Source organism: Lepidochelys olivacea (assembly GCF_965140295.1).
Source record: "Lepidochelys olivacea isolate rLepOli2 genome assembly, chromosome: 9".
Taxonomy (NCBI): Eukaryota; Metazoa; Chordata; order Testudines; family Cheloniidae; genus Lepidochelys; species Lepidochelys olivacea.
The window spans coordinates 10,857,005-10,883,430 of NC_140419.1; the positions used below are offsets into that span (position 1 = coordinate 10,857,005).

General features: G+C 41.9%; 2 protein-coding genes across 4 annotated transcripts in view; one reads left to right on the forward strand and one right to left on the reverse strand.

The window, feature by feature from the left end:
• The first annotated feature begins 9,727 nt into the window (after positions 1 to 9,727).
• Positions 9,728 to 17,001, forward strand: DNAJC19 (DnaJ heat shock protein family (Hsp40) member C19). 2 transcript variants are annotated; one of them, XM_084639153.1, is made up of 6 exons: positions 9,728 to 9,861; positions 11,050 to 11,101; positions 11,414 to 11,487; positions 11,962 to 12,038; positions 14,130 to 14,200; positions 16,304 to 17,001. In XM_084639153.1, the coding sequence occupies exons 1-6, from the start codon at positions 9,859 to 9,861 to the stop codon at positions 16,372 to 16,374; spliced, it is 348 nt and encodes a 115-aa protein (XP_084495279.1). In that variant the 5' UTR covers positions 9,728 to 9,858; the 3' UTR covers positions 16,375 to 17,001. The 2 variants fall into 2 exon arrangements, with proteins under 2 accessions (XP_084495279.1, XP_084495280.1); XM_084639154.1 differs by having other exon boundaries at positions 9,731 to 9,851.
• A 932-nt stretch (positions 17,002 to 17,933) lies between these two features.
• Positions 17,934 to 26,426, reverse strand: part of FXR1 (FMR1 autosomal homolog 1) — a 69,660-nt gene continuing 61,167 nt past the window's right edge. The window contains exons 15-17 of one of the 2 annotated variants that reach the window (XM_084639151.1): positions 26,014 to 26,094; positions 23,174 to 23,265; positions 17,934 to 21,958 (exon numbers count right to left, since the gene is read on the reverse strand). In XM_084639151.1, the coding sequence (XP_084495277.1) occupies positions 21,785 to 21,958; positions 23,174 to 23,265; positions 26,014 to 26,094 (347 nt within the window). In that variant the 3' untranslated portion in view covers positions 17,934 to 21,784. The remainder of the gene's footprint in view (positions 21,959 to 23,173; positions 23,266 to 26,013; positions 26,095 to 26,426) is intronic. The other variant, XM_084639152.1, reaches the window with a different exon arrangement.

Below are 26,426 nucleotides of genomic sequence, written 5' to 3' on the forward strand. Positions count from 1 at the left end.
GAATGAATACAAGCGCCCTTTAAAAACTCCAGCTGGTCCAAAATATGACAGCAGCATGCTTGCTATACACAACTCCAGATGCTCCGGTCACTGGACTGGCTCCCCGCTAAACACTGGATTAAGGTAACGATCCTAATCTCTACTGGCTGGGATCAAGATACCAAAGACTGCTTCTCCCTCCCAGACCATGACCTACCCCAACTGCACTTCTCAGGAAAACTGAGCCATCAACAACAAGAGCATTACTTGTGAGAGCTTCTAGGCAGAACCGTTAGCACCTGCCACAGTGTGGAACTTCAGACCATTCTCATCTCTTCAGGAAGATTCCTGATCACTTTCATACCCAAATCCATCTCTATTCCCTAGCTCTTCCTCATCAACAATAACCTAATAATGAGGAAAATGTATCCCTCAGTACCCTGAGAAAGGAGAAACAAGTAGACAATGAGCCAACTATTTATTCTGTTGTAAGGAACTCACCTAACACTGGGCACTGCTGTACAGTTGACTTTCTCACCACTTGCATCTTTTAGGGTCAAATCCTTATTCTATTGTATGTGGACCCTTTTTTTCTCCACGGAGACACACCAGCCTGACTGAAAGGGGCAGAACAACTCTGCAGTAGCGCTACGAAAAGGTTCACAAAACTACTAAGGGATTTAGGAAGCTCATGCCCTTCCATCCCAAACAAGACTTCTGCATATGCTGTCCCCATGTCCTTTGCCCCTACTGCATCCCTTGGTGTAGGTGAAACCACACACTGAAAGTTGGAAGGGATGGCAAAATGGCTACAAGCTTTTCTGAACAGGATTAAAACCTTAGATAAAGAAAAAATATAAGCAAGTTCTATGTCGTTTAATACACAATATACTAGGCTGTGAAACAGTAACGGTAGCTGCACATATAACATACCTGACACAAACCCACAGAACAAAGGAATCAAAAGTGTTGTCACCCAACAGCGCGTACCTTCAACTCCTCCATTTTACCACTAACACAACCAATACTAGCATAGACAGTTTTTTGCACTGTGCCTGGGCAATAACAGGTGTAACCCTTCTGCCAGGTGTTGCTGGCAGCAAAAAGGGCCATGTTAAATTTTCTAGGGGTTCCTTTTCAAAACTTAAACACCACCAGCTTGAGCACCCACCCAGAAAGGTGTAAACTATATAGATTACCCTGTGTTCCCTTGATAAGGCAACACTTCCTCACTTGCAAGCATTCAGTCCAGGAGGTTAAAACAAAGAGCACTTAAGGGAGGGCAAGGCAGAGACAACAGCATAAACTTGAGAAAGCCAGAAATTAATAAATTAATATCTATTAGATAAGAATCCCAACCCCTGAGTGTCCTAATAGCAGTCTCAACTTCAATCCTCCTCTTGCAACAATGAGCGGCTAATGAGTTCTAGCCACTTCCCTCCTCTCCAGCTTTGCCACTCACAGGTATTGTCCAGCGTTGGTGGAGTCCAAGAATTCTGGCAAATAACTCTCCAGCCCCAAAGGGAAATGTTGCCTAGGCTGCTCCTGGAACTCTACCATGTGAAATGATTTCAGCTTTGATTGCTGGGACAGGAGGCCCACACCAGAGTCCATCAAGTAAGCTGCTGCTGCTGCTATCTGCAGCTTTAAGCCAAGCCACCTCAGTACAGCCTCATCTCAGATCTGCCCACCTCCTCCAAACCATTCACTGTCTTGAGGTTGAGTCTTAGGAAGGAGATCAGGAGCATACAGAACCCTTAATACAGCCCTAATCATCAAACAGCAGGAGCCCCTTTTCCCTCTCCTTTAGCCTGGTTCACGTTCCTTTACCCAGCTCTGCCTGACTGTGGTCACGGTCAGGCAGACATTTTACCCCCAGCATATTTGGAGCAGTCCTCTTGTCCTTTCATTTCCAAACAGGGCTACTAACATTTTTATTGGCCCTCAAACTGAAAACTTAACTGTATTTTAACCATAACACCCCAAACAATCACATAACTGAAATGTTAATGAGGCCTGGCCCATTCACTCGTTTCCCCTTGTTCACAAGCAGATGCCAGCACAGAGCTTCCTCCCCTTTGGAGTTCTCAAACATCTCTGGGCTACTCTCCTCCCACTTCACCACAAGTTTCAGTAGTGAGCTCCCTAGTCCTTAGGGCTTCAGACCCCAGGGCTTTACACAAAGCAGGACTCAATATTTCTAAACCTAAACCAGGTCTTTGTTAAGCAAGCTATTTACAGAGGTGCTGCAACCACAGCCAACGTTACAGCTATGTGCACATAGATTGACTTCCTGGTGCCTCTCCCAAATGCCTTCCTCCTGCAACACCTGCGCCTTCCTCCAAGTTCCAGACAGGTGGCTACATCTTTCTTTTTAACATTTCCACTTCGGGACTAGCCAAGCACCCCCAGACCCAGCCTGGGGCCTCGGCAATGGGGGAAGAGCCGCAGAGCACTGGGAAGCAGGAGGGTGGAGCATGGGCAGGCCCACACAGGGCTGTGTGGGGAGGCACTACCTCTCCCGGCCTTTGATACCAGCGGCCCATGAGTACACAAGCCTTCATAGGGACATGGACTTTATCCACAGCTTCATGGGTGGCGCGTGAAGCTTCCCCTTGGGGTGGCTGCCCCACCTCTTTCAGCCGAGGCCATGCCCCCACTCGCTGCTCTCAGCCCTCCCGTGGCCCTGGCCAGGGCAGTGGGGGTGCTGAGAGCTCAGTCAGAGCCACGGGGGGGCAAGAGGGGCCTTAGTTAACGGCCGACCCGGGGTGGAGCACTCAGCCTTGGCTGGGAGCATGGTGGAACTCTTAGCCCTGGTTGGAGCTCAGAGCTCGGAGCCCTTCCCCAGTTCTGCCCCTTCCACTTATGGCTCCACTCCTGTTCTGACCCCACTCGCTCCTTCCCACCCACCTGCTGTGGCCCCAAGACTGGAAAAGCTCTGTGCCCCTACTGTGGCTACGGGGCCACAGCAGGGAGTGAGAGCTCCTCTAGCGCCGGGGCCGTGGAGGGGGGAGATTTTTCTGGGGGCCCCAAATCCGCATTGCCCATCCCCTCAGCCTCCATTATGCACTGCCTATGCACAGCTCATTGTGACCTCTTTGGCCTCAGAGTCCTTCAAGTGTGCTGGTCTTCAAACCAGTCTCCCACTTCTTGGCTGTGTTATTGCTGTTGGAGGAGGATTTGCTTCCACTCTGTTGCTGCCTTCATTCTCTTAACGGCATCCTGATGGCCCCCTGTGTTGCTCATATATCTAGTTTCTTCTGACTCTCCTACATCAGGCCAGCTGACTCTCTTTCTAACTCCTCCTGGTCCTGACCTTAGCCCCATCAGTCCAACTGTGATGGCTGTCTGCCACTACTCTGCAGTTGTCTTCAGTTTCATCTCCACTGCTGTCCTGAGTCTGTAGCTACCTCATATAACCTGGGTCCCACTGCAGCTGTGACTGTGGCCTTTTGCCATTGTTTTGTGTGGTTATTTGATGGTTGGACCCAGACCTGCTCACCTATATGTAGTGAGTTTAAGTCTTTAGCTCCTTTCTTGTACCAGGCGGCCTGCTCAGCGTAGTGTTTTCTTAACTACTTCTGTTTTGTCTATCAATCCTCCCCTGGACTGCAGCAAACTATTCCTCATGGGAAGCAGAGTTCCTGGGCTGGGCTACAGATTAGTCCTTAGGATATGTTGCAATGGTCCAACATTGCCAGGCAGGGATCCCTCCTGTCTGTTTTGACTTTGCCATCAGTTTCTTGGATGTCCTTACCTCCAACTCTGCCTTCCCCAGTGAGTACCCAGGGGAAAGTGTATTGTGCTCAAATTCCCATTGCCTGTTATATTGTTTGAATTCTGCTACAGTGTACTGTGGTCCATTTTTTGACCAGCGCATGGCCAGTATGCCATACCTTGCAGAATGCACCTTCAGTTTCCTGATCACAGTTCTTTCCTGAGTGTCCTCCAGATAGTCCATTTCCCATAAACTGGAAAAGTAATTTACTGCAACCATGAAGTTCCTATCACTACAAGTAAGCAGGTCTTGTTCCAACCTTTTCCCAGGGTTGGGTTGGGATTTCAATAGGCTGTAGAGTCTCCTTCTGTTGTCAGCTACTATACTCTCTGCCAACCTTGCGTGTATGTTTTCAATGGGGCATTCATGCCTGGCCATTAGATACACTCCCTGACTTATCTCAGGTGTGCCTGTATCCTCAGATGTGAAGCGTGTATCCATTTCAAGATGTCAATTCTGAAATCTGCTAGGATTATTGCTCACAAGGGAGGAGGGTCCCAGAGACCACACTCCAGCCCAAGCCCAAACATCTAAACTGCAATTTTATAGCCCCACAGACCAGGCTCCAGGAGCCTGAGTCGCTGACATCGGCCAGTCACAGGTGTTTTGTTGCAGTGTAGATGTACCCTAAGTCCCCATCTCCTTGAAGTATGTCTTTATACTCTATTATAATGCTGGAGGTGGCCCGTGTTGACTGCCCTTCTCTCACACTAAGAACATCTGATGTTGTGCTGCAATTAAATACACCGCTTGCACTGCCCTGCTACAGCTGGTACTCCTGTGTGTTGACTACTATAAACACTAAGCAATAACATCTTTTGTTTTGTGGGTTTCTTATCAACAGTCTGCATTTGCCCATTGGCCTCAGAATTCTTTTAATGTACATTACCAGCTCTTGGTTAAATTTCTCCAGTCTAGCATTGCTGCTTAGCAGCATTGCTAGGATTACATTGCAGCTGGCTTTGTATTCCAGCTGGAGTTGAACTGGTCATTTGTCTAATAGCATAGTTTCACATGTGGCAGACGAATGGCTGGGAGCCTTCTTCTGCACTGTGTATGTATTGAGAGTCTTTGTATTTTGCTACAGCATAAATCATGGCTTTTTTCTTCCTGGAGTAGCCACAGCATTGAGACATAAAGTGGTTCTGTTTCTCACACTCTTTGCACCATTGGTCATAGGTTGGTCATTTTTCTTTCTACTTTTTGTGATGCTTTCCACAGTACATACCGTGGACCATGATGCCTGCATTTTTGATCTGTCTGTCTTTGTACAGCCTCCTGGGTTCCTTTAGATTGTGTCTGTGTACTTGTTTTGCACAAGTGGCTGTTAGTGTTCTGATCCTTTCCCTGGACAGCTTAGCTGCCCTTGCTATTTGGAGGCATTTCTCTAGGGTTAGTTCTGTTCTCTCAACATAAACTGGAATCATATGTCCCATAAAAAATCCTATCTTTAATTAGGCCATCTTTAATGTCTCCAAAGTTACATGTAGATGCCATGATTTTCATCTGTGTAACATAAGCATCTATCCCCTCTTTTGTGTCTTGGTTTCAGGTACAACCCCTCCCCCCCGGCACACACACTTCTCCGTACTGTCTCATTCTGTCTGAAGTCACAGTGTTCACCAAACACTTTATCAGCTATTCCAGTGTTTTGGACATTATTCCTGCAACAGTGTTTCACTCACTTTTTGCCCTTTTTTCCTCAATTAGATAGGAAGAAAACTTTACCTTCACTTTCTCATCTTCATCCCCCATGGTCAGCTCTTGTAAACAGACTCAATTTTTGCTTCCATGCTTGTGAAAGTTTTGTTGGTCTGGAAATCCAGCATTTCTGGTGGTCTGAGTCCCACTGTGATACCGTTTTTTCTGTTTTTACGTGTTGTTTTGTTTTGTTTGCCTGTTAATCACATTCTCTTCCAAGCTCTGTGTCTCATTGACCCACAAGGTTTCATATACAATGAGCAAAGTAATAATATAAGAGGACTTCATGTTTCAGACAAGCTTTTCATTAAGACAACACTTTACAGAGGTTCTGTAAATGCAGCTACCACTCTAGCCATGTGTACACAGACTGATTTCCTGGTGCTCATCCAAACTCTTCCCTCCTGCAACCTGTGCTTCTCCTTCCAAGCTGCACATAGACTACAGACCACAATTTTAACTCTGCCTCTCTCTCTTATAGCCTTCCAGAACCTCCTTTACCAAACTATCCCCTCCGCACACCAGACTACCCCAACCTTCCCTTCTGCACACCCCCTTACACATACTACCCCCTGCCAACACTATTGTGGTGTTTGGTATGGTAGATTACTGTTTAGAGGTCCCTTGCCCCCTGTAGCTTTTAGGGGTTGAAACTTGGGAGAAAAGTGGGCAAGGAGAGAGGGAACCTTGTCTATTCTGATTTTTAAGCCTTTTGGATGAAGCCATCCATCAATTTGTGTATCTTCATTTCATCTCAAAATGTAGCCTTAAATTCACTAACAAAAATATGAGTCTCCCCATCTGCGGCTTGGAGGAGGACTTCACTTATCATTACCTAACCCTGAGGAGAGATAGGGAGAGGAGTTGCCTTTTCAACCTTCTCCTAACCCATAGTTACCCCTGTGATGATCCTGCCTCCTCCTTTCTCCTCCCCCTTCCACCCAGTTTTCTGCCCCACTCACACTTTCCTTCCTGGCTAACAATATTGACACTCAAATTGTCATCCTGTCATCTTTAGGGGCAGATACCATAGCAAATCTGAAGCTACAGCATACACAGGACACTGCACCTACCTGTTGGAAAACTGATTTAGGACTCAGTCCTGCAATAATCTACATGAAGGAGGACCTTAAGGATTAAGACCTTAGTTTGAAGAACCATTGCTCACTACAATATATTGTCACTTCAAATAAAGGTCTGATTCTTTCAAATTTCTTTGAAAACACTGGCACAAACTTGTTTTCCTAATTGTTAAGCACATTTCACAATACAATCAGAAAAATGAAGCCATAGGAGTAATCACAGTCAAGATGAAATCTGATATTACATAATACTAATAGCCATGGTATAACAGAAGTCACTGTTATTTTCATAAGCTTTTGTGAGCTACAGCTCTCTTCAAGTGAGCTGTAGCTCATGAAAGCTTATGCTCTAAAAAATTTGTTAGTCTCTAAGGTGCCACAAGTACTCCTCCTTTCTTTGTTGTTCTATCACTGTAGTCCCCATTTCCCTATTGTTTGTCTGTATAATCTCTGTCTGGTTCTGTGATTGTTTCTGTCTGCTGTATAATTAATTTTGCTGGGTGTAAACTAATTAAGGTGGTGGGATATAATTGGTTAAATAACCATGTTACAATATGTTAGGATTGGTTAGTTAAATTTCAGTAAAATGATAGTTAAGGTATAGCTAAGCAGAACTCAAGTTTTACTATATAGTCTGCAGTCAATCAGGAAGTAAGGGCGGGAATGGGAACAGGGAATGGGGGTGGGGAAATTGGAATCATGTTTTGCTAAGGGGGGGAATGGGAACAGGGACACAGGTAAGGCTCTGTAGTGTCAGAGCTGGGAAGGGGGACACTAAGGAAGAAAACTGGAATCATGCTTGCTGGAAGTTCACCCCAATAAACACCGAATTGTTTGCACCTTTTGGACTTTGGGTATTGTTGCTCTCTGTTCATGCGAGAAGGACCGGGGAAGTAAGTGGGTGAAGCACCCTAACGCTATTCATCATAATGTCAGCTAACCATGAAGGTTTTAATTATGATTAACCAACATGATACTGAGCAAGATTTGCCCTCATCTTTTCTGACCAGAAAATCACTGTCAGCTAACTTGTTTTTCCACATGTTCAAAAAGGGTAATATTTTGTAGTGAAGATAAACTTTTTATCACTCTCTTTCTACCTGTGTGTAAATATAGTGCCTCTCTAGACAATACAATATAGGGCCTGATTCCCATTGATGTCAATATCAAAACTTGCCATGACTTCAGTAGTCACACAATAGGGCCAATATATTGTAATTTCTGTAGGTTTAACAGTACATACACCTATTTCCAGAGGCTTGTAATTCTGTTGTAAAAATTCCTAAAGCCTGACCCAGATGGGAGCTTTTACACATATTTGGGCCCTGAATGGGACTATTCAACATGTGTGAAGTTTAAGCACTTGGGTGTTTGTAGAATATGGGTCTCATCTTGAAATTTTTTTTTTTTTTGGGAGGAGGGTAAGGGGGGAAACTTCAGCCTACTTTAGATGAAGGTTTAAACAAATGTATTTGCCTGCCTTCACTAAATATTCTTTTAATAAACAAATATGATTCAAAACCAACTTCTCTTGACATGTAAATTCAGGGCATTAATTTCTAATACAGATTAATTGTTTTATATATTTCTGGAAAGCAATTTTCTTTAAAATAACAAAGACACTTATTTAAAACACGTATTTTTCTCAAAAAATGAGGGAAGGGAGATGGAAAGGAGCAGCCCAGAGAGCACCAAGGGAGAAAGGGTGAGCTTCCTGCTCCCCAACCTCACTAGTCAGGGGCACTGCCTCATCCAGTGCTACCCCTCCTCAGTCTGTACCCTCTCTGACCAGCATTACTGTGACTCCCCTCTGCAGATTGGCTCCTTACCTCCAGCATGAGCCCCCCTAGTGTGTGGCCCCCATCTCTAGCCTACTTCCACAGTCTGTGCCCTCCTTCCCCACCTGTCAACCCCTAGTCTCAGTACCACCCCCATCTCCAGCCTGGCACCACCCAGTCTGTACTCCCTTTCCCCCCCGCCCCTAACTCCAGCCTGGGGGCCCCTGTCTACATTCCTTTGCCCCCACTCGCATCTCCTGCCTGGTGCCCACAAGTCTACGTCCCCTTCCCTCCGACCCTGTCTCCAGCCTGGCACCCCCCAGTCTGTGTCCCCTTCCCCATCTCCAGCCTGGTGCCCTCCAGTCTGTGTCCCCTTCCCCCGCCCCCATCTCCAGCCTGGCACCCCCCAGTCTGCATCCCCTTCCGCTCCCCCCCACGCTCTCCAGCCTGACACCCCCTAGTCTGCACCCCCCAGCTCCAGCCTGGCACGCCCCCTAGTCTGCATCCCCCCCCCATCTTCAGCCTGGTGCCCCACAGTCTGCATCCCCTTCCGCTCCCCCCCGCTCTCCAGCCTGGCGCCCCCTAGTCTGCATCCCCCCCAGTCTGCACCGCCCCATCTCCAGCCTGGCGCCCCCTCATCTGCATCCCCCATCTTCATCTTGGTGCCCCCCAGTCTGCATCCCCTTCCACTCCCCCCCCCAGCTCCAGCCTGGCACGCCCCCTAGGCTGCATTCCCCCCCCCAGCTCCAGCCTGGCACGTCCCCTAGGCTGCATTCCCCCCCCCCATCCAGCTTGGCACGCCCCCCCAGTCTGCATTCCCCCCCCCCAGCTTGGCACGCCCCCCAGTCTGCATTCCCCCCCATCCAGCTTGGCACGTCCCCTAGGCTGCATTCCCCCCCCATCCAGCTTGGCACGTCCCCTAGGCTGCATTCCCCCCCCATCCAGCTTGGCACGTCCCCTAGGCTGCATTCCCCCCCCATCCAGCTTGGCACGTCCCCTAGGCTGCATTCCCCCCCCATCCAGCTTGGCACGTCCCCTAGGCTGCATTCCCCCCCCCATCCAGCTTGGCACGTCCCCTAGGCTGCATCCCCCCCTCCAGCTCCAGCCTGGCATGCCCCCCAACCTTCATTCCCCCCCCAGCTCCAGCCTGGCACGCCCCCCAGTCTGCATTCCCCCCCACCCCCAGCTCCAGCCTGGCACGCCCCCCAGTCTGCATCCCCTTCCCCTCCGGGATCAGTGCCAGGAAGCTCCAGGCTAGGGTGACCAGACAGCAAGTGTGAAAAATCGGGACGAGGGGCCGGGGTAATATAGGAGCCTATATAAGAAAAAGACCCCAAAATCGGGACATCTGGTCACCGTGCTCCAGGCCCCCACCCGCCGGGGAAGACACTCTACGTTTCCTCCCTCCCAGCCACCCTCCTCCGCAGCGCTTTACGACAGAGCTCTGGTGCCGTACGGCGAGTCGGGGACGGCGCGGCCCCGAGCCGTGTCCGGTCCGGCCGCTTCCCGCCCGCAGCAGCGGGGCTCCGCCGGGTCAGTCATGGTGAGGGCGGCTCCGGATCCCTCCGTCCAGGCAGGCGGGGGCGAGCAGGTCCCCGAGGGGACGCGGCCCCGGGCGGGGGAGGCCGGGACGGCCGTTAGTCCCGCTCTGGGGCGGCCTCACCCCCGAAGCGCGGGCGCCCTGGAGGAGTTTGGCCTTGCCCTTACTCCCGCCAGTGGAGTAAACTCTCCAGGTGCGACCGCAGCCGCCCGAAGGGTTGTTGGAAGAGGGTAGCCAGGCTGGTGAAAAGTCACCCCGCCCCCAGCAGCACGGGCATAGCCGTGCCAAATCTGCCTGCCGACCAGGCTGAAAGATGTGCAGGCCTTCTTGGTCTTTAATTGTCCCATTGCCCTCAGGGGCCTTACTTGTCAGTTTAAAATTAAGCAGGGGAGCAAAGCAACGGCATGCTACAAACTTCTTCCAGTACAGCTGGGTCATGTAGGCTTGATTTAGGACAGACCTAGCTGTGCTGGCTGAAAAGCCTGTGCTGTAGATGCAGTTATACCAACAAAACCATGCTTTTGCTGGTGTAGCTTGTTTGGCTCCTGGGTGTGTGTGTGTGTGTGTGGAATAAGCTATTCCAGTAAAAGCACAGCTTGGAGCACTTTGCCAGTGTAATATACTGGTATACCTTATGTACACGGCTGTGCAGATAATACAGTTTGCCAACTGTTACACGATAATCACTTATCCAAAATAGCGTCCGCATATCTGTTGATTTTCAATAATTGACCAACGTAATTATAATTTTGAGCATTCAGACGTATTGGATGTCCTGAATGATGTTTGGATAATTGAAACGAAACTGTAATATTTGATATGGCTGAAGCATTTTTTTAATCTGTGGAACTCAAAGCATTTTATAAATGCCAGTTAAGCCAAAAAATGCACTTGTGATTAGTGGAACATAAGTTTCAGTAAATATATCCATATAGGACTAGTGAAGCTTTTCTATTCCCAAGAGTCACTGTCAACAGGTCCACCTGTAGTTTTGAAATACAGTAAGTAAGGCTTTAAAAGCTGCCAGCCAATGTGTGCAAGTTAACTGTATCTATCAATTATATTACAATTTACTGTTTTCTTGTCATATTTGAAGCCATTTTAGTTTTAATGTATATATGTAATTAACTTGGCTAAAGATTATTTTCATTTTTGTTAATTAATCAGTTACTTTTTCTCCCCCACACCCAGGCTAGTACTCTGATAGCGGTTGGTCTGACAATAGCTGCTGCTGGATTTGCAGGTTTGTATCTGGTGTGAGGAATCTCACACTGGATTCTACTTTTCATTACCGGCTTTAGTAATGGTGCAGTGTAAAATATACTATCAGTTCAGCACAATGCAGTACATTATCTTTTAAGGGACACATACAGAGGAGTGGACTGGCTGGTCTGATTGCAGCCAAAGAAAATATCTAAATTTTTTCTCTCTTCTTAATCAGGTCAAAAACATTTTTTTCCTGCATACTAATATGAAAGAAAATTATTATACTGAATTTCTAAATCATCATGAAATTATGCCTTTAGTTCTGTTAATGTTAGTCATTTTCTTTAAGGTCGTTATGCGTTACAAGCTATGAAGCAAATGGAACCACAAGTAAAACAAGCCCTTCAGAGTCTGCCAAAATCTGTAAGTTTTGTTTTATCCATAGTACTTTTTTCAATTGATGTTAAATATTTTTTTCTGTACATAAATAGCTTCACTCAGTGCCAGGCGAAAGGTTAAAGATGCTCGAATATAAATAGAGACAGACCAAACTGTCATCACAGCAGTAGTGTATTACTGATTGGTGCTATTAAATTCGGACAGAAGATCTCCAGATTGAGTGTATAAAACACTTTCACTCATCTCAACAATTCTGCTGTAGGTCAGTTCCAAATTATAGTGGTTGATTTGGCAACTCCACCAAACAGTTGAGTAAATAATGAAATTCAACTTTGATTGAATTTCATGATAACGGTTCATAAGACGCATCCTTGTACTCTTATAGGAATGCTCTGCAGCTACTAAAGAAGAAATGGTGGTCTCTTCTTCACCTCCAATATTGTTTAATTCATATTATTTTGCCTGTCAGTTTTCTTACTAATGCATCTTCCATTTCAGGCCTTCAGTGGTTATTACAGAGGTGGATTTGATCCCAAAATGACCAAACGAGAAGCAGCTTTAATATTAGGAGTGAGGTAAAAAATCATTTTAATTTAAAAATGTAGGATGCAGGAGAGAATACAGCACTAATGAGTTTAAGATCGGGGTCTGATTTTTTTCAGAGGTACTGAATCCTCAAAGCTCTCATTGACTTCAGCATCTGAAATTCAGTGCCAAGTTAAATTAAAAGGGATTATCATAATGCAGAGACTGCTTTTACTCAGCTCAGTTCGCAAGACTGGCTACCAGGTCTTTCTAAGGTTGCATATATTAGATTGTTGGTTACAGTATGTTGTACAAAGAAACATTACTTTTTAAAAGCCATTTCCACTTGGGGATTCAGTATTCAACCACGGTGTGTTTTTTTTTTTTTTTTTTTGTATTACATTTTTAATTTGCTTTAACACCCAACCTAACTTTTCTGGCAATAAAAAAATGTCACTGTGCCTTTATATCAAAGCATGGACTATGGTCTATTTAGTAGTTCAGTACAAAAAGAATTTTTGTTTTCAGTCACACATACTAATAAAGTTAATGACTGGTGGTTGTCTTCACCAAATTTTGGGAAGACTGACTTTGGTTTTGGCTGCAAAAGTTCCACAAGCTTTCTTAGCTTAGCAACTATGAAGGCACAGCCTTATTCGGAAAATTCTTTCATTTGAAATGTATTTGGATTTTAGGAACCCTTGCCCAGACTTCTGCAAAGCCTTAAGTTGTAGCTATCCTCATTCCTATATTTGGGAAATGGCTACTGTGATGACTTCAGTTGGCAGACTCTGACTGCATTATTAGCTAATGTACTTGGTGGCCCTCTCTTAAGCTGACTGCCATCTATTCTGTAACTGACTGACCATGGAGAGGCTGATAACTGCAATCATCACAGACATTTTAAAACAGTGACCCCCAAATTGTGGGGTGTGCCCCCCTAGGGGGTGTGGAGGAATGTTCGGGGGGGGGGGTGATGGGGCTGGGCCACCCCCCATGGGGGCAGGGAGGGAGACCCACTCAGCCCTGCTCTGCCCCCAGCTCCACCCCTGGCCTTGACCATGACTCCACTCCCAGCCTTGACCCCTGGCTCCTAGCCATGGCCCAGCTCTACTTCGGCTCTGGGCCGTGCCTCTGGGGAAAGGGGGGTGGGCAAATTACACTGGGCGGGGGGGTGACTTAAAAAGTTTGGGAGCCACTGCTTTAAGAAATGCCTCAGTGTGGTGATCAGAACTACTTGTATGAGATAAATTTGAGGTAAGATTTTCAAAAGTGCCAATGTCCCATTTTCAAAAATAACTTGGGCTCGTAAAAGCACAAATCCCATTGACTTTGTGAGATTTAGGTGCCCAAGTCAATGGGAGTTGGACTCCTACATACCTTTGAGAATCTGGACATAAGGTGCTTTTGAAAATTTTGCCCGTAGCCCTTATTCATTCTTTCACTGCTCCAGATTTGCATCTCATTGAGCTTCCCAGTAGCATAAGTCTGTGACATTATGCCTGATAAGAATACCTATTATTTGTATTGTGGTAGTATCTAGAGGCCCCATCAGGCAGTGGGGCTCCATTTGAAAAGACCCTCTCTCCCCCAAATTGCTTAAGTCTAAGTAAAAATACTAAGAATAAAAGTTTTAGTAAAGAAAAATCACACAAGCAGGCAGCCATAACTAACAGGTTAGGGATTCAAATAATTAAATAGTTACGTCTTAAATGGCTTGCTCTCAAGGACTGTACACATACACCCACAAATGTTTACAGGACTTTTTACAGTCCAGGGAGGGTATGTGTTTTCTCTTTCAAATATGACTGAATTTTCAAGAAATAAAAGACCATGAAAAGTAATGTCAAGCTCCTTTTGACAATTCTGCAGTAGAAACTGGTCAACATCTGTCAATGAAGCTGTAAACTACACACTAACTTTGGCATAATGGACTGAAGATGTTGAACAAAGCAGCAACAGAAAAAATATTCAGGGGGGAAAATGTCTTTTCAAATTTAACTTGTTGTGAACAATTTGAGTATGAGACAAATTATGCTTAGTAATTGCTAATTTTTTTCTAATTTTTCAGGTCTTCTAATTGTATAATATTTTTAATTCCTTTAAGTCAGGTTACCTAACTCTCTCTTCTTTTAAACTAGTCCTACAGCCAATAAAGGTAAAATTAGGGAAGCTCACAGACGGATCATGCTTTTGAATCACCCAGATAAAGGTATGTAAAATCAGTAGGGATAAGTCCCATTTGAAATAAATCAATTATTACTGTCAACCCAGTATATTTTTGGCCCAAATTAATGGAACCAAGATCATGAGATGTATAGGGCATATAGGTACATCATTCATACATTAACAAAAGAAAATAAAAAACCTGCCTGGGAGGAAATACATCTTAAGATGCTTGAATCCTTGTATATTCAGAGGTCCCCTGCCCAGACATTTGAACACTATTAAAACTAAGGTTTCAGAGTAGCAGCCGTGTTAGTCTGTATCCGCAAAAAGAAAAGGAGGACTTGTGGCACCTTAGAGGCTAACAGATTTATTTGAGCATAAGCTTTCGTGAGCTACAGCATCCGATGAGATGCATCCAATTAAATGAGCTGTAGCTCGCAAAAGCTTATACTCAAATAAACGTTAGTCTCGAAGATGCCACAAGTTCTCCTTTTTTATTAAAACTAATAGATTCAACAAATTAGCTCCTCTCTCAGTACCCGATACATCATCTCTGCATTGACTTATCATATAAAGATGAAAAAAAAGGTCCTTTTCGGTGAAAGCCTACAGTGTGATCGTACAGCTGCTCCAACGTGTGGAACTCCTGTTTGGTTAGAATTGGGCCGTGAGTCTTCAGAAACAGCAACAAACTCAATATGTAGTATTGCTGCTTATGTGATGCTAATGCTGAGATTCAGTTAAGTACTTCAGCACATGCCTAACTTTAACCATATGAGTACTCCCATCTCTATTCATCATAGCACTTAAACCCCATTGACTTCAATTAATCTAAATCATGTCATTAAAAACGGCCATACTGGGTCAGACCAAAGGTCCATTTCGCCCAGTATCCTGTCTTTCAACAGTGGCCAATGCCGGGTGCCCCAGAGGGAATGCATAGAACAGGTAATCACCAAGTGATCCGTCGCCCATTCCCAGCTTCTGGCAAACAGAGGCAAGGGGCACCATTCCTCTCCAGCCTGGCTAATAGCCATTGATGGACCTATCCTCCATGAACTTATATAGTTCTTTTTTTTGAATCGTTAGACTTGGCCTTCACAACATCCTCTGGCAAGGAGTTCCACAGGTTGTCTGCATTGTGTGAATAAATACTTCCTTTTGTTTGTTTTAAACTTTTGTCTTTTGGTATTTGGCAAATTGGGACCTTTAATCTTGATTTAAAAGGTAAAATGGCCTCCTTGAAGTGACCACGAAACTTCCTATCTACTACTTTGCCTCTTTCCTCCTCCTCAAATAAATGGTCATCAGGACCTGCCTTCTTCAGAAATCTTCCAGCAGAGGCAACATCAAGTGAATTCTTAGGCATATACAGAGTTTACTAACATGGGAGTCTCATAATATTGCCAGTTTTTACCAGGAACTAAAGCAAAGAATACTGATGTTAGGAGACACTGCCCTTTGTACTCTAAAAGGGTCTGTGCATCTTTTGGTAGGTGATCAAATCTAATTTTGGTGCATTTACAGTATATCAGACTGGAGGGATTACTAACATTTAATCTGTTAATCACCTGTATCTTACATTTCACTCAAATTATTCCACTAGTACAGTAGCTTGGGTCAGGCCCTGCTGAATTAGAGACACTGGTTAATCTGTGGACTCATTAGCTTTATATAAAATATGCAGGGAACATCCAAAACACTTGGAAAATAGTTCTGCATACCCCTCTAAATCCTTGGTGACCCTATCATGAAATTCACCAAGTGACACAGGACTAGACTAGAGACCTAATAGAATTTAGGGTTTGTCTGCACATGAAATTATTCCAGAATAGCTGTTCTGGAATCACTATTCCTGAAATCTGAGTGGAGACATATTCCAGAATCAGTTTTCTTCCTGTCAAACTTAATCCACTTTGTTGGACTAGAAGCTATTCCTGAACTCCATGTTTAGACAAATCCTAAATATTCTGCAACTTGTCAGATGTCATTTGTCTATTAACTTATGAAATAGAGGCACTCATGTATTTCTTTGAACAGATGTGCTCACTTTTTCTCCCTACTGGTACCATTAAGCCAGAATTGGGCAATAATGTAATGAAATAGAAAAGATTCTTTTTTTGTGACAAGACTTTTTTTCTTCTAGGTGGTTCTCCCTATGTGGCAGCCAAAATCAATGAAGCTAAAGATTTACTGGAAGGCCAAGCTAAGAAGTGAATGTGGATATTTAGTTGTAAATTAATGGTTTAGTTTATGTATATTAATATCAGTTTTGATAACTGACCCAAGGGAAGTTGATACCAATCTTTTTGACTCGATCAATGATTAAACTAATGCAGGGAACCCTCCCCCCCCCATCTTGGTTGGATCATGTGTATCTTGTTTTGGGGAGTGTGGGGGCTTATAAATAGTGGCTTAGAATAATTTTTGAAGTAGTACTGTTTCTAGTAGTGGTACAGTTTACCTCTAATTCAAAGTATTTTTCCTAGGATGACATGGAAAATATTGTGATTTGGTCTGGCTAATGTATAGTCACACAAACAGCCTGAGTCTTGAGCACTCTGAAAATGCTGAATTTCTGTTTAACCAGGTACATCTGTTTGAAATTCATGCTGCTGTGGCTTAATATCCCAAAGTTAGCAAGATGATACTAATAAGAGAAAAGGCTGGGTTGAAACAACTTAAGGAAAATCATGGGGATTTATTTGCACAATAGGAATAAAGCATTTAGAAATTGTTACATTAATGCAACGTGGAAAATGGAGAAAGTGGAATGTACTGAATTCTCTTGTAAGATAACGTGTATTAACTTTCAAAAACAAGTTGGCCATAGTCAGTGCTATTGATTTGTCTCCATGTATTTACTTATTTCTACACTGATTTTCATTATTTTTACTGATTCCACAGCATTTAAATAAAATGACAAACTTATACTTGTATTAATAAGTAGTAAAATTTCATAATATACTAAAGCCTTACAGCATATGATGATTATCTTAAAAGAATAAGGTGTAAGTACTCTTAGGATAACACTGAAGTTTCTAGTAAGAGATGGAAAGTGGAAATTTTACTTGCATGAGCCTTTAAGATAGAGGCTTAAATTCAAAGTTACAAGGAGGACTTTTTTCTTTGTTTTGAATGAGAAATTGTAAAGGAGTTTTCCCTCCAAACTATCCATTCTCCCTTGATAGAGAACATTGCTTTACAGCATAGAAATTATATTATTTATACATGGACCAGAGTTCACACAACTTTTAGCTTTTCTAAATCTAATATGCTTGTATTGTAACCATACTGAGGTCTCTGCAACCTCTCCCTGGGTCACTCTGATCCCAGTATGCAAAAATGTATGTCTGTGTTTCACTATGTATGAGTGAATCACCACTGAAATTCTGTGCATTAAGAAATGAGCAAGACTAAATCAAAGATGAAAAACCAGAACTACTAAATTGTTTTTAAAGGAGTATAACAAAAAATATAGAAAAGGAGGAGCATGAAGATCTATATAATGATTCTGATTGTCCAGGCATTTCCCAAACTAAAAACACACAGATCTGTAGGTCCAGCTGTGATATATCTCAGGGTATTAAAAAATAAAAATTTTGTTAATGGCTCTCAAATCTACCTCTACACTTAATTCTTCTCCCCTATGTCCAGGATCACATTTTTCCAGGTGTCGTACACCAGACCCTCTCTAGAATGCGGGATCTGGGATCCATGCCAACTACTGCATTATAACGAGGACCGTGTTAAAATGAAATTACTGTATACAGTAAGTGTCACATCCATAAAGTATAGAAAACCTTAGAAAATAAACTACTTGAAGGAAACAAACGAGAAAAAAAGTGTTGCTTTATTAGAGATTTAAAGTACATTACAATAAACTAGTCTAGTTTTTCTTTAAAAAGTTGGTGAGTTGGTTTTGCTTCTTGCTGCTGTGCTGCTTCTGCTTAGCGAACTGCAAAAGACTGTGTAGCTGCATAATTTTTATAGGCTCAACATCTTGCGTCTCAAACCATCTCAAAGCAGTCTCTAAGCTGGCTATGGTCGCAGTTGACGTTGGAACGACATCCACTTCTTCTTCTACGGCGAAGGCCAATTCTTCAGCTTCTGGAATGTTTGGTCATACTGCCTGAAGAATTTGGTCAGCCGTTAGACTTTCAGCAATGGGACAAAATTCTTCTGCTTCATTGTCGCCTCTTATCCAGAACCCCGAGCCTGGACAGTTGCTGGCACAGCTCCTGCATCCACTCCATGTCTGTTCTTTCAACCTCCTCCTCTGTAAATTCCTCAAATTCCTCATCAGACTGCGATCTGCTTTCTTCATTTTCTTCCAGGAGCAGGTGGCCAAACAACTCTCTCAGTCCCATCATCCAACAGCGGTTTATTGTTTCAGTTTGTAATAAATTCCAGGAATCGCAGCCAATGTAAAAAGTCTTTTATAGTCAACTTCTTCAGAAAATCTGTGACAGACAACTTGCTTTCTATCATGTGTCATACCATGTTCCGTCGATTAGTGCTGCTTAAAAATGGCGATAACACCTTGATCAAGTGGCTGGATTTTGGAAGTCGTGTTTTTAGGTAAGTATTCAACTCGTATTTTACCATGATGGGTTCCAAGTCTTTCGGCCGGAGGATGCACTGGACAGTTGTTTAGCAAAAGAACGGCCTTTTTTTCTAAGCGTTTTTTCCGCAAATCCTTTCACACAGAAGGGACAAATTCGGTGAAGAACCACTGTTCAAAAATCTCTCTTGCCATCCAGGAATTTTTGGAGTTCTTGTATGAAAATGGTAAGCAATTCACATTTACGTGATGAAAGCACCGAGGCATGCGAGACTTTCCAATGCACAATGGTTTTAATTTATGCTTGCCTGTTGCATTCACACAAAACAATAAAGTAAGGCAATCTTTTGCCTGTTATATCCTTTTTTCTTATGTTCATCTGTTCTGACAGCCATGGTTTTATCAGGCAACATTTTATAATTCCTGTTTCATCTGCATTGTAAACCTGTTCCTCCGAGTAACCCTCTGCCTGTAAAATTTCCCTCCGATTCGCAGTGTACGGTTGCGCAGCAGCATTGTCAGCAGAGCGTTTTTCTCCCGAAACTGCAATCTGCGAGATTGTGTCTTTTCTGAAATCGCCATAGTCAACCTGAACTCACCTTAAAATTGCTGAATTCGCCATTAAGTTCCCGGTCGAATTTTTCCCCTTGCATGGCTATAAGCAGACCAGAGATTGGAATGTCTTTCTGCTGTTCTTGCACAAACCACATGTACATTGCAGAATCAAGATCGGCATCATTCACTAAACGGGCTCGTTTTCTTTGAAGGCCATGCTCTTCGTCCAGTTTATGAATGTAAGTTCCGAGCTTGTCAGCATTCTTTAGCCATCCAAGAAAGGTGGACTCGTTAACACCCATATTGCGGCTAATCTTTGCCTGGGTTTCGCCATTTCAAAGTCATTCGATAGTGTCCAATTTCTCCTGCACAGAGTAAGCTTTCTTTTTGCCCGATATTTTTGACATCTTTCTAAAGATAAATACTTTAGATAAAGATAAATACCTGTCCATTTTTATTACATTACATTTGTATGGCGTTCTAGGCCTCCAGCAATAGTCTTAGGTCTTGTCTACACTACCATGTGGGGTCGATCTAAGATATGCAGCTTCAGCTACGTGAATAGCTGATGCTCGACTGCGCTTGCGCTCCTCATTCTGGTCGAGTACTAGATTTGACAGGAGAGCGCTCAGCGGTTGATTTATCGCATCTATACTCAAATTGTACTGTACAGTACTTAAATTTGGGATCCATGGCCATGACCACGTTATACCTGAATTTGCGTTATACAGACACACGTTCTAGCGAGGGTCTGGTGTACCACATTCTTAAACACACATCAGATGAGCTCATCTTTTTCTTTTCAATAGTGCCATCGTGACCACCACCACCTTCACAATTACTCCAGTTGTTTACTTTAGAATTATTTTGACTGCATACTTTCTTCCCCAGACAACTATACTGTCATCAAATTCTGACACTTTTTTTCTCTAAAACATACTGAAAACAATCCATCCCTTCAGCTGAAATGCATACCTATGTCTTGGTTATCTCTTGCCTTGACTGCTGCAGCCTCTCCTTGTTTCCCATCTCAGCTCCTCTGGCTATATAAAATGCAGCAGTTAAAATAATGTCACCCACTGCTCAGAGCATGTCATTTCTCAAATCTTTCGCCTGGCTTGCATTCACGGAATCAGGTTTAAGACTGTCTTCTCTTTCAAGGCTTTGCACAACCCCACCCACACCTGCTGTGGTATCTTTCTGCATCCCTCTGGTCCAAATCACAAAATAAGTGACCTTGTTGCTTTGCATTTTCTAGTCCATATCAATATTACTTCCATGCCTGGAATGGCCTCTCCTATTCTTACTGTGCCAGGCTTTCATCCTCTAAGTCCGTCCCTCTTTAAAAGCCTGCAAATGTCAACATGTGTGAATGTGCCACTACCAGTACCCCCATCTATATATAAATTATCACCTCCTCTAAATCCCTTCTAGAGGAGAGGATAAAAAAGGTATTTTTGAAGTGTCTTAACTAATGTTTATAAACTCCTGTGTAGAGAGGTTAAGCTTAATGTGTTATCTAGGTCTTCCCTAGGAGAGAAGCTAGGGTTTATCTCAACCAGTTAATAAGTAAAGAGGTTAGTACTAAATTACAATGTCAGTCTGAAATATCTTGAGTTACTTTAATTAAGTCATCTTTCTGATTAAAGGACACTAAGTAACCAATGGAAGATCAAAGTTTATTTTTTTCTACCAGCATACAAAAACATATTGCACATCAAACAACCAAAATAAAAATACTCTACTAAGGACTAACATATGTAGTTTATACAGAATAAACTTTCTGGAAATTGATCTTTTCAGTAGTTCAGGTTATGTCTTAATGGACATGACTAATTCAGCTTAGTGTTTTAACTAAAGCTATGTTTGATTTTTAAATACTGTACAGTTTAATAAATAAACCAAACAAAGCCTCAAAGTAGAACAGTCACTGCCAATGCCACCCAATATCCCTGCAGATTATGAGAATTTAATAAATGTATTCCAGTGGTCTGCAGTTTTTTTCCTCTACATACAGCATTTAAAAAACATGTATTAAAACAGACCAGTTTCCAGACTAAACTAATGGAGAAATTACAATTCAGTGCAAAATATTTTAGACTGCATTTCTTTCTAGTTTTCCTCAGGTGAAGAAGTGGTTGCATATTATTAAAAATGTAACAAAAGCAGCTAATGCTTTCATAAAGAATATTACATTAGGGATTCCCCCCACATCTTTGCCATATTTTGAAAACAAAATAACATTTCCTATAGCCAGCAAGTTTTTGTTTATTTAAATGTTACATATACTATCTCAAGGCACATCTGATGATATATTTATAACACAGTAGGTGTCATAAGTATGTTTAACATATGATTTCTTCAGGATCCCTCCCCTTTCTGAATTCCAAAATGGAGGAACTGAAAGTGCGCTGTCAAGACTGGCGATCCATATTCTATCTTTGGCAAGCTTATACAAGCACTATTGTAAAATGTAATGTAAAAGAACTGTAAACTAGGAACTTCAGTTTATGAAACACCATTCAGCACTGCTTCTTCCTGATTATTTTCTTCTTCTTGTATAGTACTTGACTTCTCTTCTTCAGGACTATGCTGTGGCTTAGAAGGTTCATCCCCAGAAGCATTAGCAGGGCCATTTATTGCTTTTTCTGAAGGGCCATGTTCTTCAATCACATCTTTTGCCTTTAAAAGAAAAAAGATTTAAAAAAACTTACTAGATACAACATGGGAAAACCCAATCACGAGAGAGGGGGGCATAGTCCAGTTGTTTTAAACATCAGAAGGGGAGCCAAGGTCACTTGAGTTCTAATCTTGGCTCTGACACAAACTCCCTCACAGGAACTGCCATAGGGGATCAGTCCAGTGGTCCATCTGTTCCAGTATCCTGTCACCAACAGCGGCAACACCCTGCTTCAGAGAAAGGTGCAAGAAACCCTGCAGTAGGCAGTTATGGAATAGTCTATCCCCCAAGAAAGTTTCCTCCTAACCCCCCAGTAATGAGAGTCTGATTTAAATCGGATTAGGTTTTATCTTTTTCAAATCTCCCCTACTCATTTTTAGTATTTACTAGTATAATTGGCTGTTCTTGTTATCCAATAAATGAATAATACCTTTTCAAATCCTGCTAAGCTTGTCCTCTCAATAAATGGCAATATTCTGTGTGTGGGTGGAAACGTTTTTGCCCCCTTTAATGTTACTGAATGCTCCCTTGTTCTGATATTACGAGATGGGTAAATAGGTTCCCAGTTTACCACCTCCACACCATTCATTCTAGCCTCTGTAGCCTTATGCAAGTCACTGACTATCTCTGCCTTAGTTTCCCCTATTTGTAAAATATAAAAAATAATACCCATCACACAGGAGTCATGAGGATTAATATTTATAAAGTGCTTTCAAGATTAAAAGCTTTATAGGTGGCAAGTATCTAAGGAATTGGTGTAAGAACTTCTAATTTTAGAGTACTATGTTAGATGCAGTAAATTCAACTGAGAAAGTCTGCATTATAATTCAGCAAGAGATGAACATCAACTGCTGTGTACGCAGTCACTTTCTCTTGTGATGTTACAGTCATCTCAATCAGTTGCCTCTTTCCAAAAGATAAAGTGGTTTTAAAACACCAGAATCTTCAGAAAGGCCACCTGATTTCATAAATATTCTGCAAAATTAACTATTTCATAATTTGGCTTGAAGATGGAAACAAAGTACTTTTGAGACCTATTTCAAATATACATTCACAGGGTAAAAGTATATCTGCCTTGCTAGTTAGCATCAACTATATCATCAATAGGGTTTTTCATTCCCAAACTGTGAAAGACTATGAGCATTCCATCACTAAAGAAGAGAGAAAAAGCAGCATACATTTTTTAAAAATTTAGAGTTTTCTTCCTTTTTTCTTACCATTTCGTTCTTGTTTTTAGCCAATGTTTCCCTTGGGAGGTTTCTTTGTCTACTCTGAGATTCAGCTCGTGATATGTAATCAGCTACTGTGACTGTGTGAGGGAAGAAAAATTAAAGATGCTGAACAGTTACAAAATATTTTTCAGATTTCATGTTTAACAGTGAGCTAATTTGCTATTGTGCCATTGTTTAGGATTTTCTGCACTTTATGCATAAAATATAGATTTTATAGCCAATAAATAAATCTTATTTGTGAGTCACCTAGCAACTCTTTGGGTGATTAAAAATTATAATTAACTCAACATTTAATTTATAATAATTTCATAGTAAAGATCAAATTCTGTCCTTGGATAACCATGCAGGGCTTCCACTGAAAGCAGCACACATCTGCTTCTGCAGGCAGAATTTGGTTGTAAATTAGGGTAAAAAATAATTCTAGTTTGAGGTAGGTGTAGGTTAAGCAATCTGAAAGGAAGGACCATCACTGAGCTCTCATCATGACATAAAACACTTTAGATTAGAAGCACTTTGAGAAAGGGAATTTATTTATACTGGTACATTTTATTGACTGGAAAGTGAAGTGGACAGCTATGGTACCATATAAAAAGTAAGGAAATTTCACTCTAAGGTATCCCATAAATAGATTGAAGGGAGATTAGAAACATGGGAGGAATAGCTGGAATTAGGGGAAAACAAATTTTTAAAGTAAATAGTATTAATATATTTCTTTCTTGAAAAGTTCTTCATGAACTAAGCACACCCTCCTGCTATTTCCTGTCCACTCCTGCAATTCAAAAGGCAACTCTGTACTTCTAGAACACACACCTGTGATATACATTTTGAAGGGATAAACGAAGAGGTGATGAACCGAAAGAAATTACATAGTTTGTCAAATAATCTATTGTATAACAATTGATAATTATATTTAGCATTTGACAAACTCCAGCTAGCTATTTTTCTGGGTTTAATGGTGATAAAATGATAAGACCTATATCAGGGTCCAAAGCAAAATATATTAATTTGGTTTCTTTTCCATTACTATTAGACACTTCATAACTGGGTGCAACTGCTCAAGAGTTATCTAGTTTTGAGAACAATTCAGTTCTCACTATCAGGGAAGGTGCTCATTTAAAATACTACTTTACACCCAGATTCTGTAATGACTTACATACATGCAATAGAACTACTCACATGAATTGTTAGGCATGTGCTTAAGTCTTGTGTGCACAAATATTCATCCAAACTGTGCAACAGTAAGAAACATTACAACTAAATGTCTCAAATGAAAACTAGTTTTGTATATTGATTTTTAAACATTTGATTATTCAGTGAGCTTTTCTCATGTTCTCATATTTAAACTAATGGAATTTAAAAAAATCACATTACAAAAGGAAAAAAAAAAGACTCAGTACCATCACTGCCGTAACAGTATCATTATAATCTCCTTCCATTTATTCCTATTATATATTTATAAAAACATTTAGCAGGAGAGCATTATCCATGAGGACATTATAAAACTACATATCTTTCACTATTACTCTCACAACCTAACATGCTATTGCTCTTTTATTTTATTTACGAATATTTACTAATATAATCAAAGTTTATGCTGAAAAACAGTGGCAACAGAAAAGCACAGCCTTCATTCAACTTCTGAAATATGGGGAGAAACTAAATTGATTGAAAGCAAAATTGAGGGATAGTTTGGGGTTTTTTGGGGGGTGGGGTGGGTGTCTGAGTTTTTAATAAAGCATGTTTCACTTGAAGGGAAATGCTGTCATGGCATTTCAAATGCTGACTAATATCTTATATTTCTCATTTACAATAACCCCTTGTAAGGCTGAAGCTGATTTTCTTACCAATCTATTTCCTTCTTTGTAAGTACACATCTATTTATTATAGGACTGAAGAATGTTCATACGTACCGGACTGTTTGTATTTATTTTTTTTAAAAGAGCACTGAAGTTTCAGGAAAAACCTACACACATGAACGATTACATGTCCCTCAGCAAACAGATGCAAGTAAAACAGTCAAATTTCGAGCATAGCTGGCTGGAAAACATCTCTTTAAATGTACCAAAATGTCTTATGAATTTACAGTCACACATTTTCTAGAACAGGTAACACTTAAAATCAGAGAATTCACCTTTAAGATTTGAAGTGTTAGTACACAAAAGAAATGCCTCAAACCACAGTACCAAAAAACCAGAAACATGCAATTTCATTTAAAATGTCTTTTTTCAATTTATGGATGATTTACTACATCCATAAAAGTGAGGGACTGATAGAACTGGCTTAATAGACGCACAGGGCAGGCAGATGTCATGTAAATGCCCTCACATTGTTCTGTCAGTGCACCTCAGTACTAAGCTATGCCACCACTGCTGTTCCAAGCCATCTTCCTCTCACATGAAAAAAGCCAATAGTGAAAATTTTAAAAATATTTGGTCATGTCACTTTCAGGGGGTTGCACAGGTTTAAGTGCAGAACGTGTCCCAGTATTCTTACAGAGATTGATTCTGAACCACTGAAATCAACGGGAGTTTAGCCATTGACTTCAATGGGAGCACAGCATCAGAAGCATAAACTGTATTTACAAATGAAAAATTAAATTTTAAAGGATAAAAAAAGTTAGTTTCATTAGACAGGTTATGAATTAAATATGTTCTGTTGTGAGAATTGTTTTTTTGTCTTGTACACAGTAGTCTTATTAGTTATTAAGTAATTTTTATTTACAGTAGTGCAGCTATATATATATATTTATAGATATACATAAACAGCAGACACGACATTCCTTCATGCTTGTGATCTGAGGTTACCCACAGTTCCACTCGAGTTACCTGGCTGTCTATCTTCTGCCTGACCCCTGAAGCGACGCCTGCGGCTACGATTGCGTCGCTGGGGTTTTTTGTCACTATCATCTGCAATTGCAAAGTTTACCATGAACTATTCTGACGATAAAGCTGTTTTTCTTCAGTAGTTTAAGGATGGGCACAGATTGCTTTTATTAACATGGAAGACAAAATAAGATACACTGAAAGAAAATGGAATTTTGAATTGGAAACATTCAAAATTGATTAGAAACTTGGATCTTTCACAGTTTGGTCCAGATTCAGTAAAACACTCAAGCACATGCTTCACTTTAAGCATACACTTAAGTTTACTTTGCTGAATCAATGCCTGCATGTGGTTTCTGAACAAATAATAAATCAAATATAAACTTGCTACTAGACTACTAACAAGCTGATCATCA

What these genes read in the sequence shown, in the direction of transcription:
- DNAJC19 (XM_084639153.1), top strand. An exon ending in TTCAGAGTCTGCCAAAATCT is followed by an intron (nt 11,488 to 11,961) that starts GTAAGTTTTGTT and finishes CTTCCATTTCAG; the next exon opens with GCCTTCAGTGGTTATTACAG. An exon ending in TTTGAATCACCCAGATAAAG is followed by an intron (nt 14,201 to 16,303) that starts GTATGTAAAATC and finishes TTTTTCTTCTAG; the next exon opens with GTGGTTCTCCCTATGTGGCA.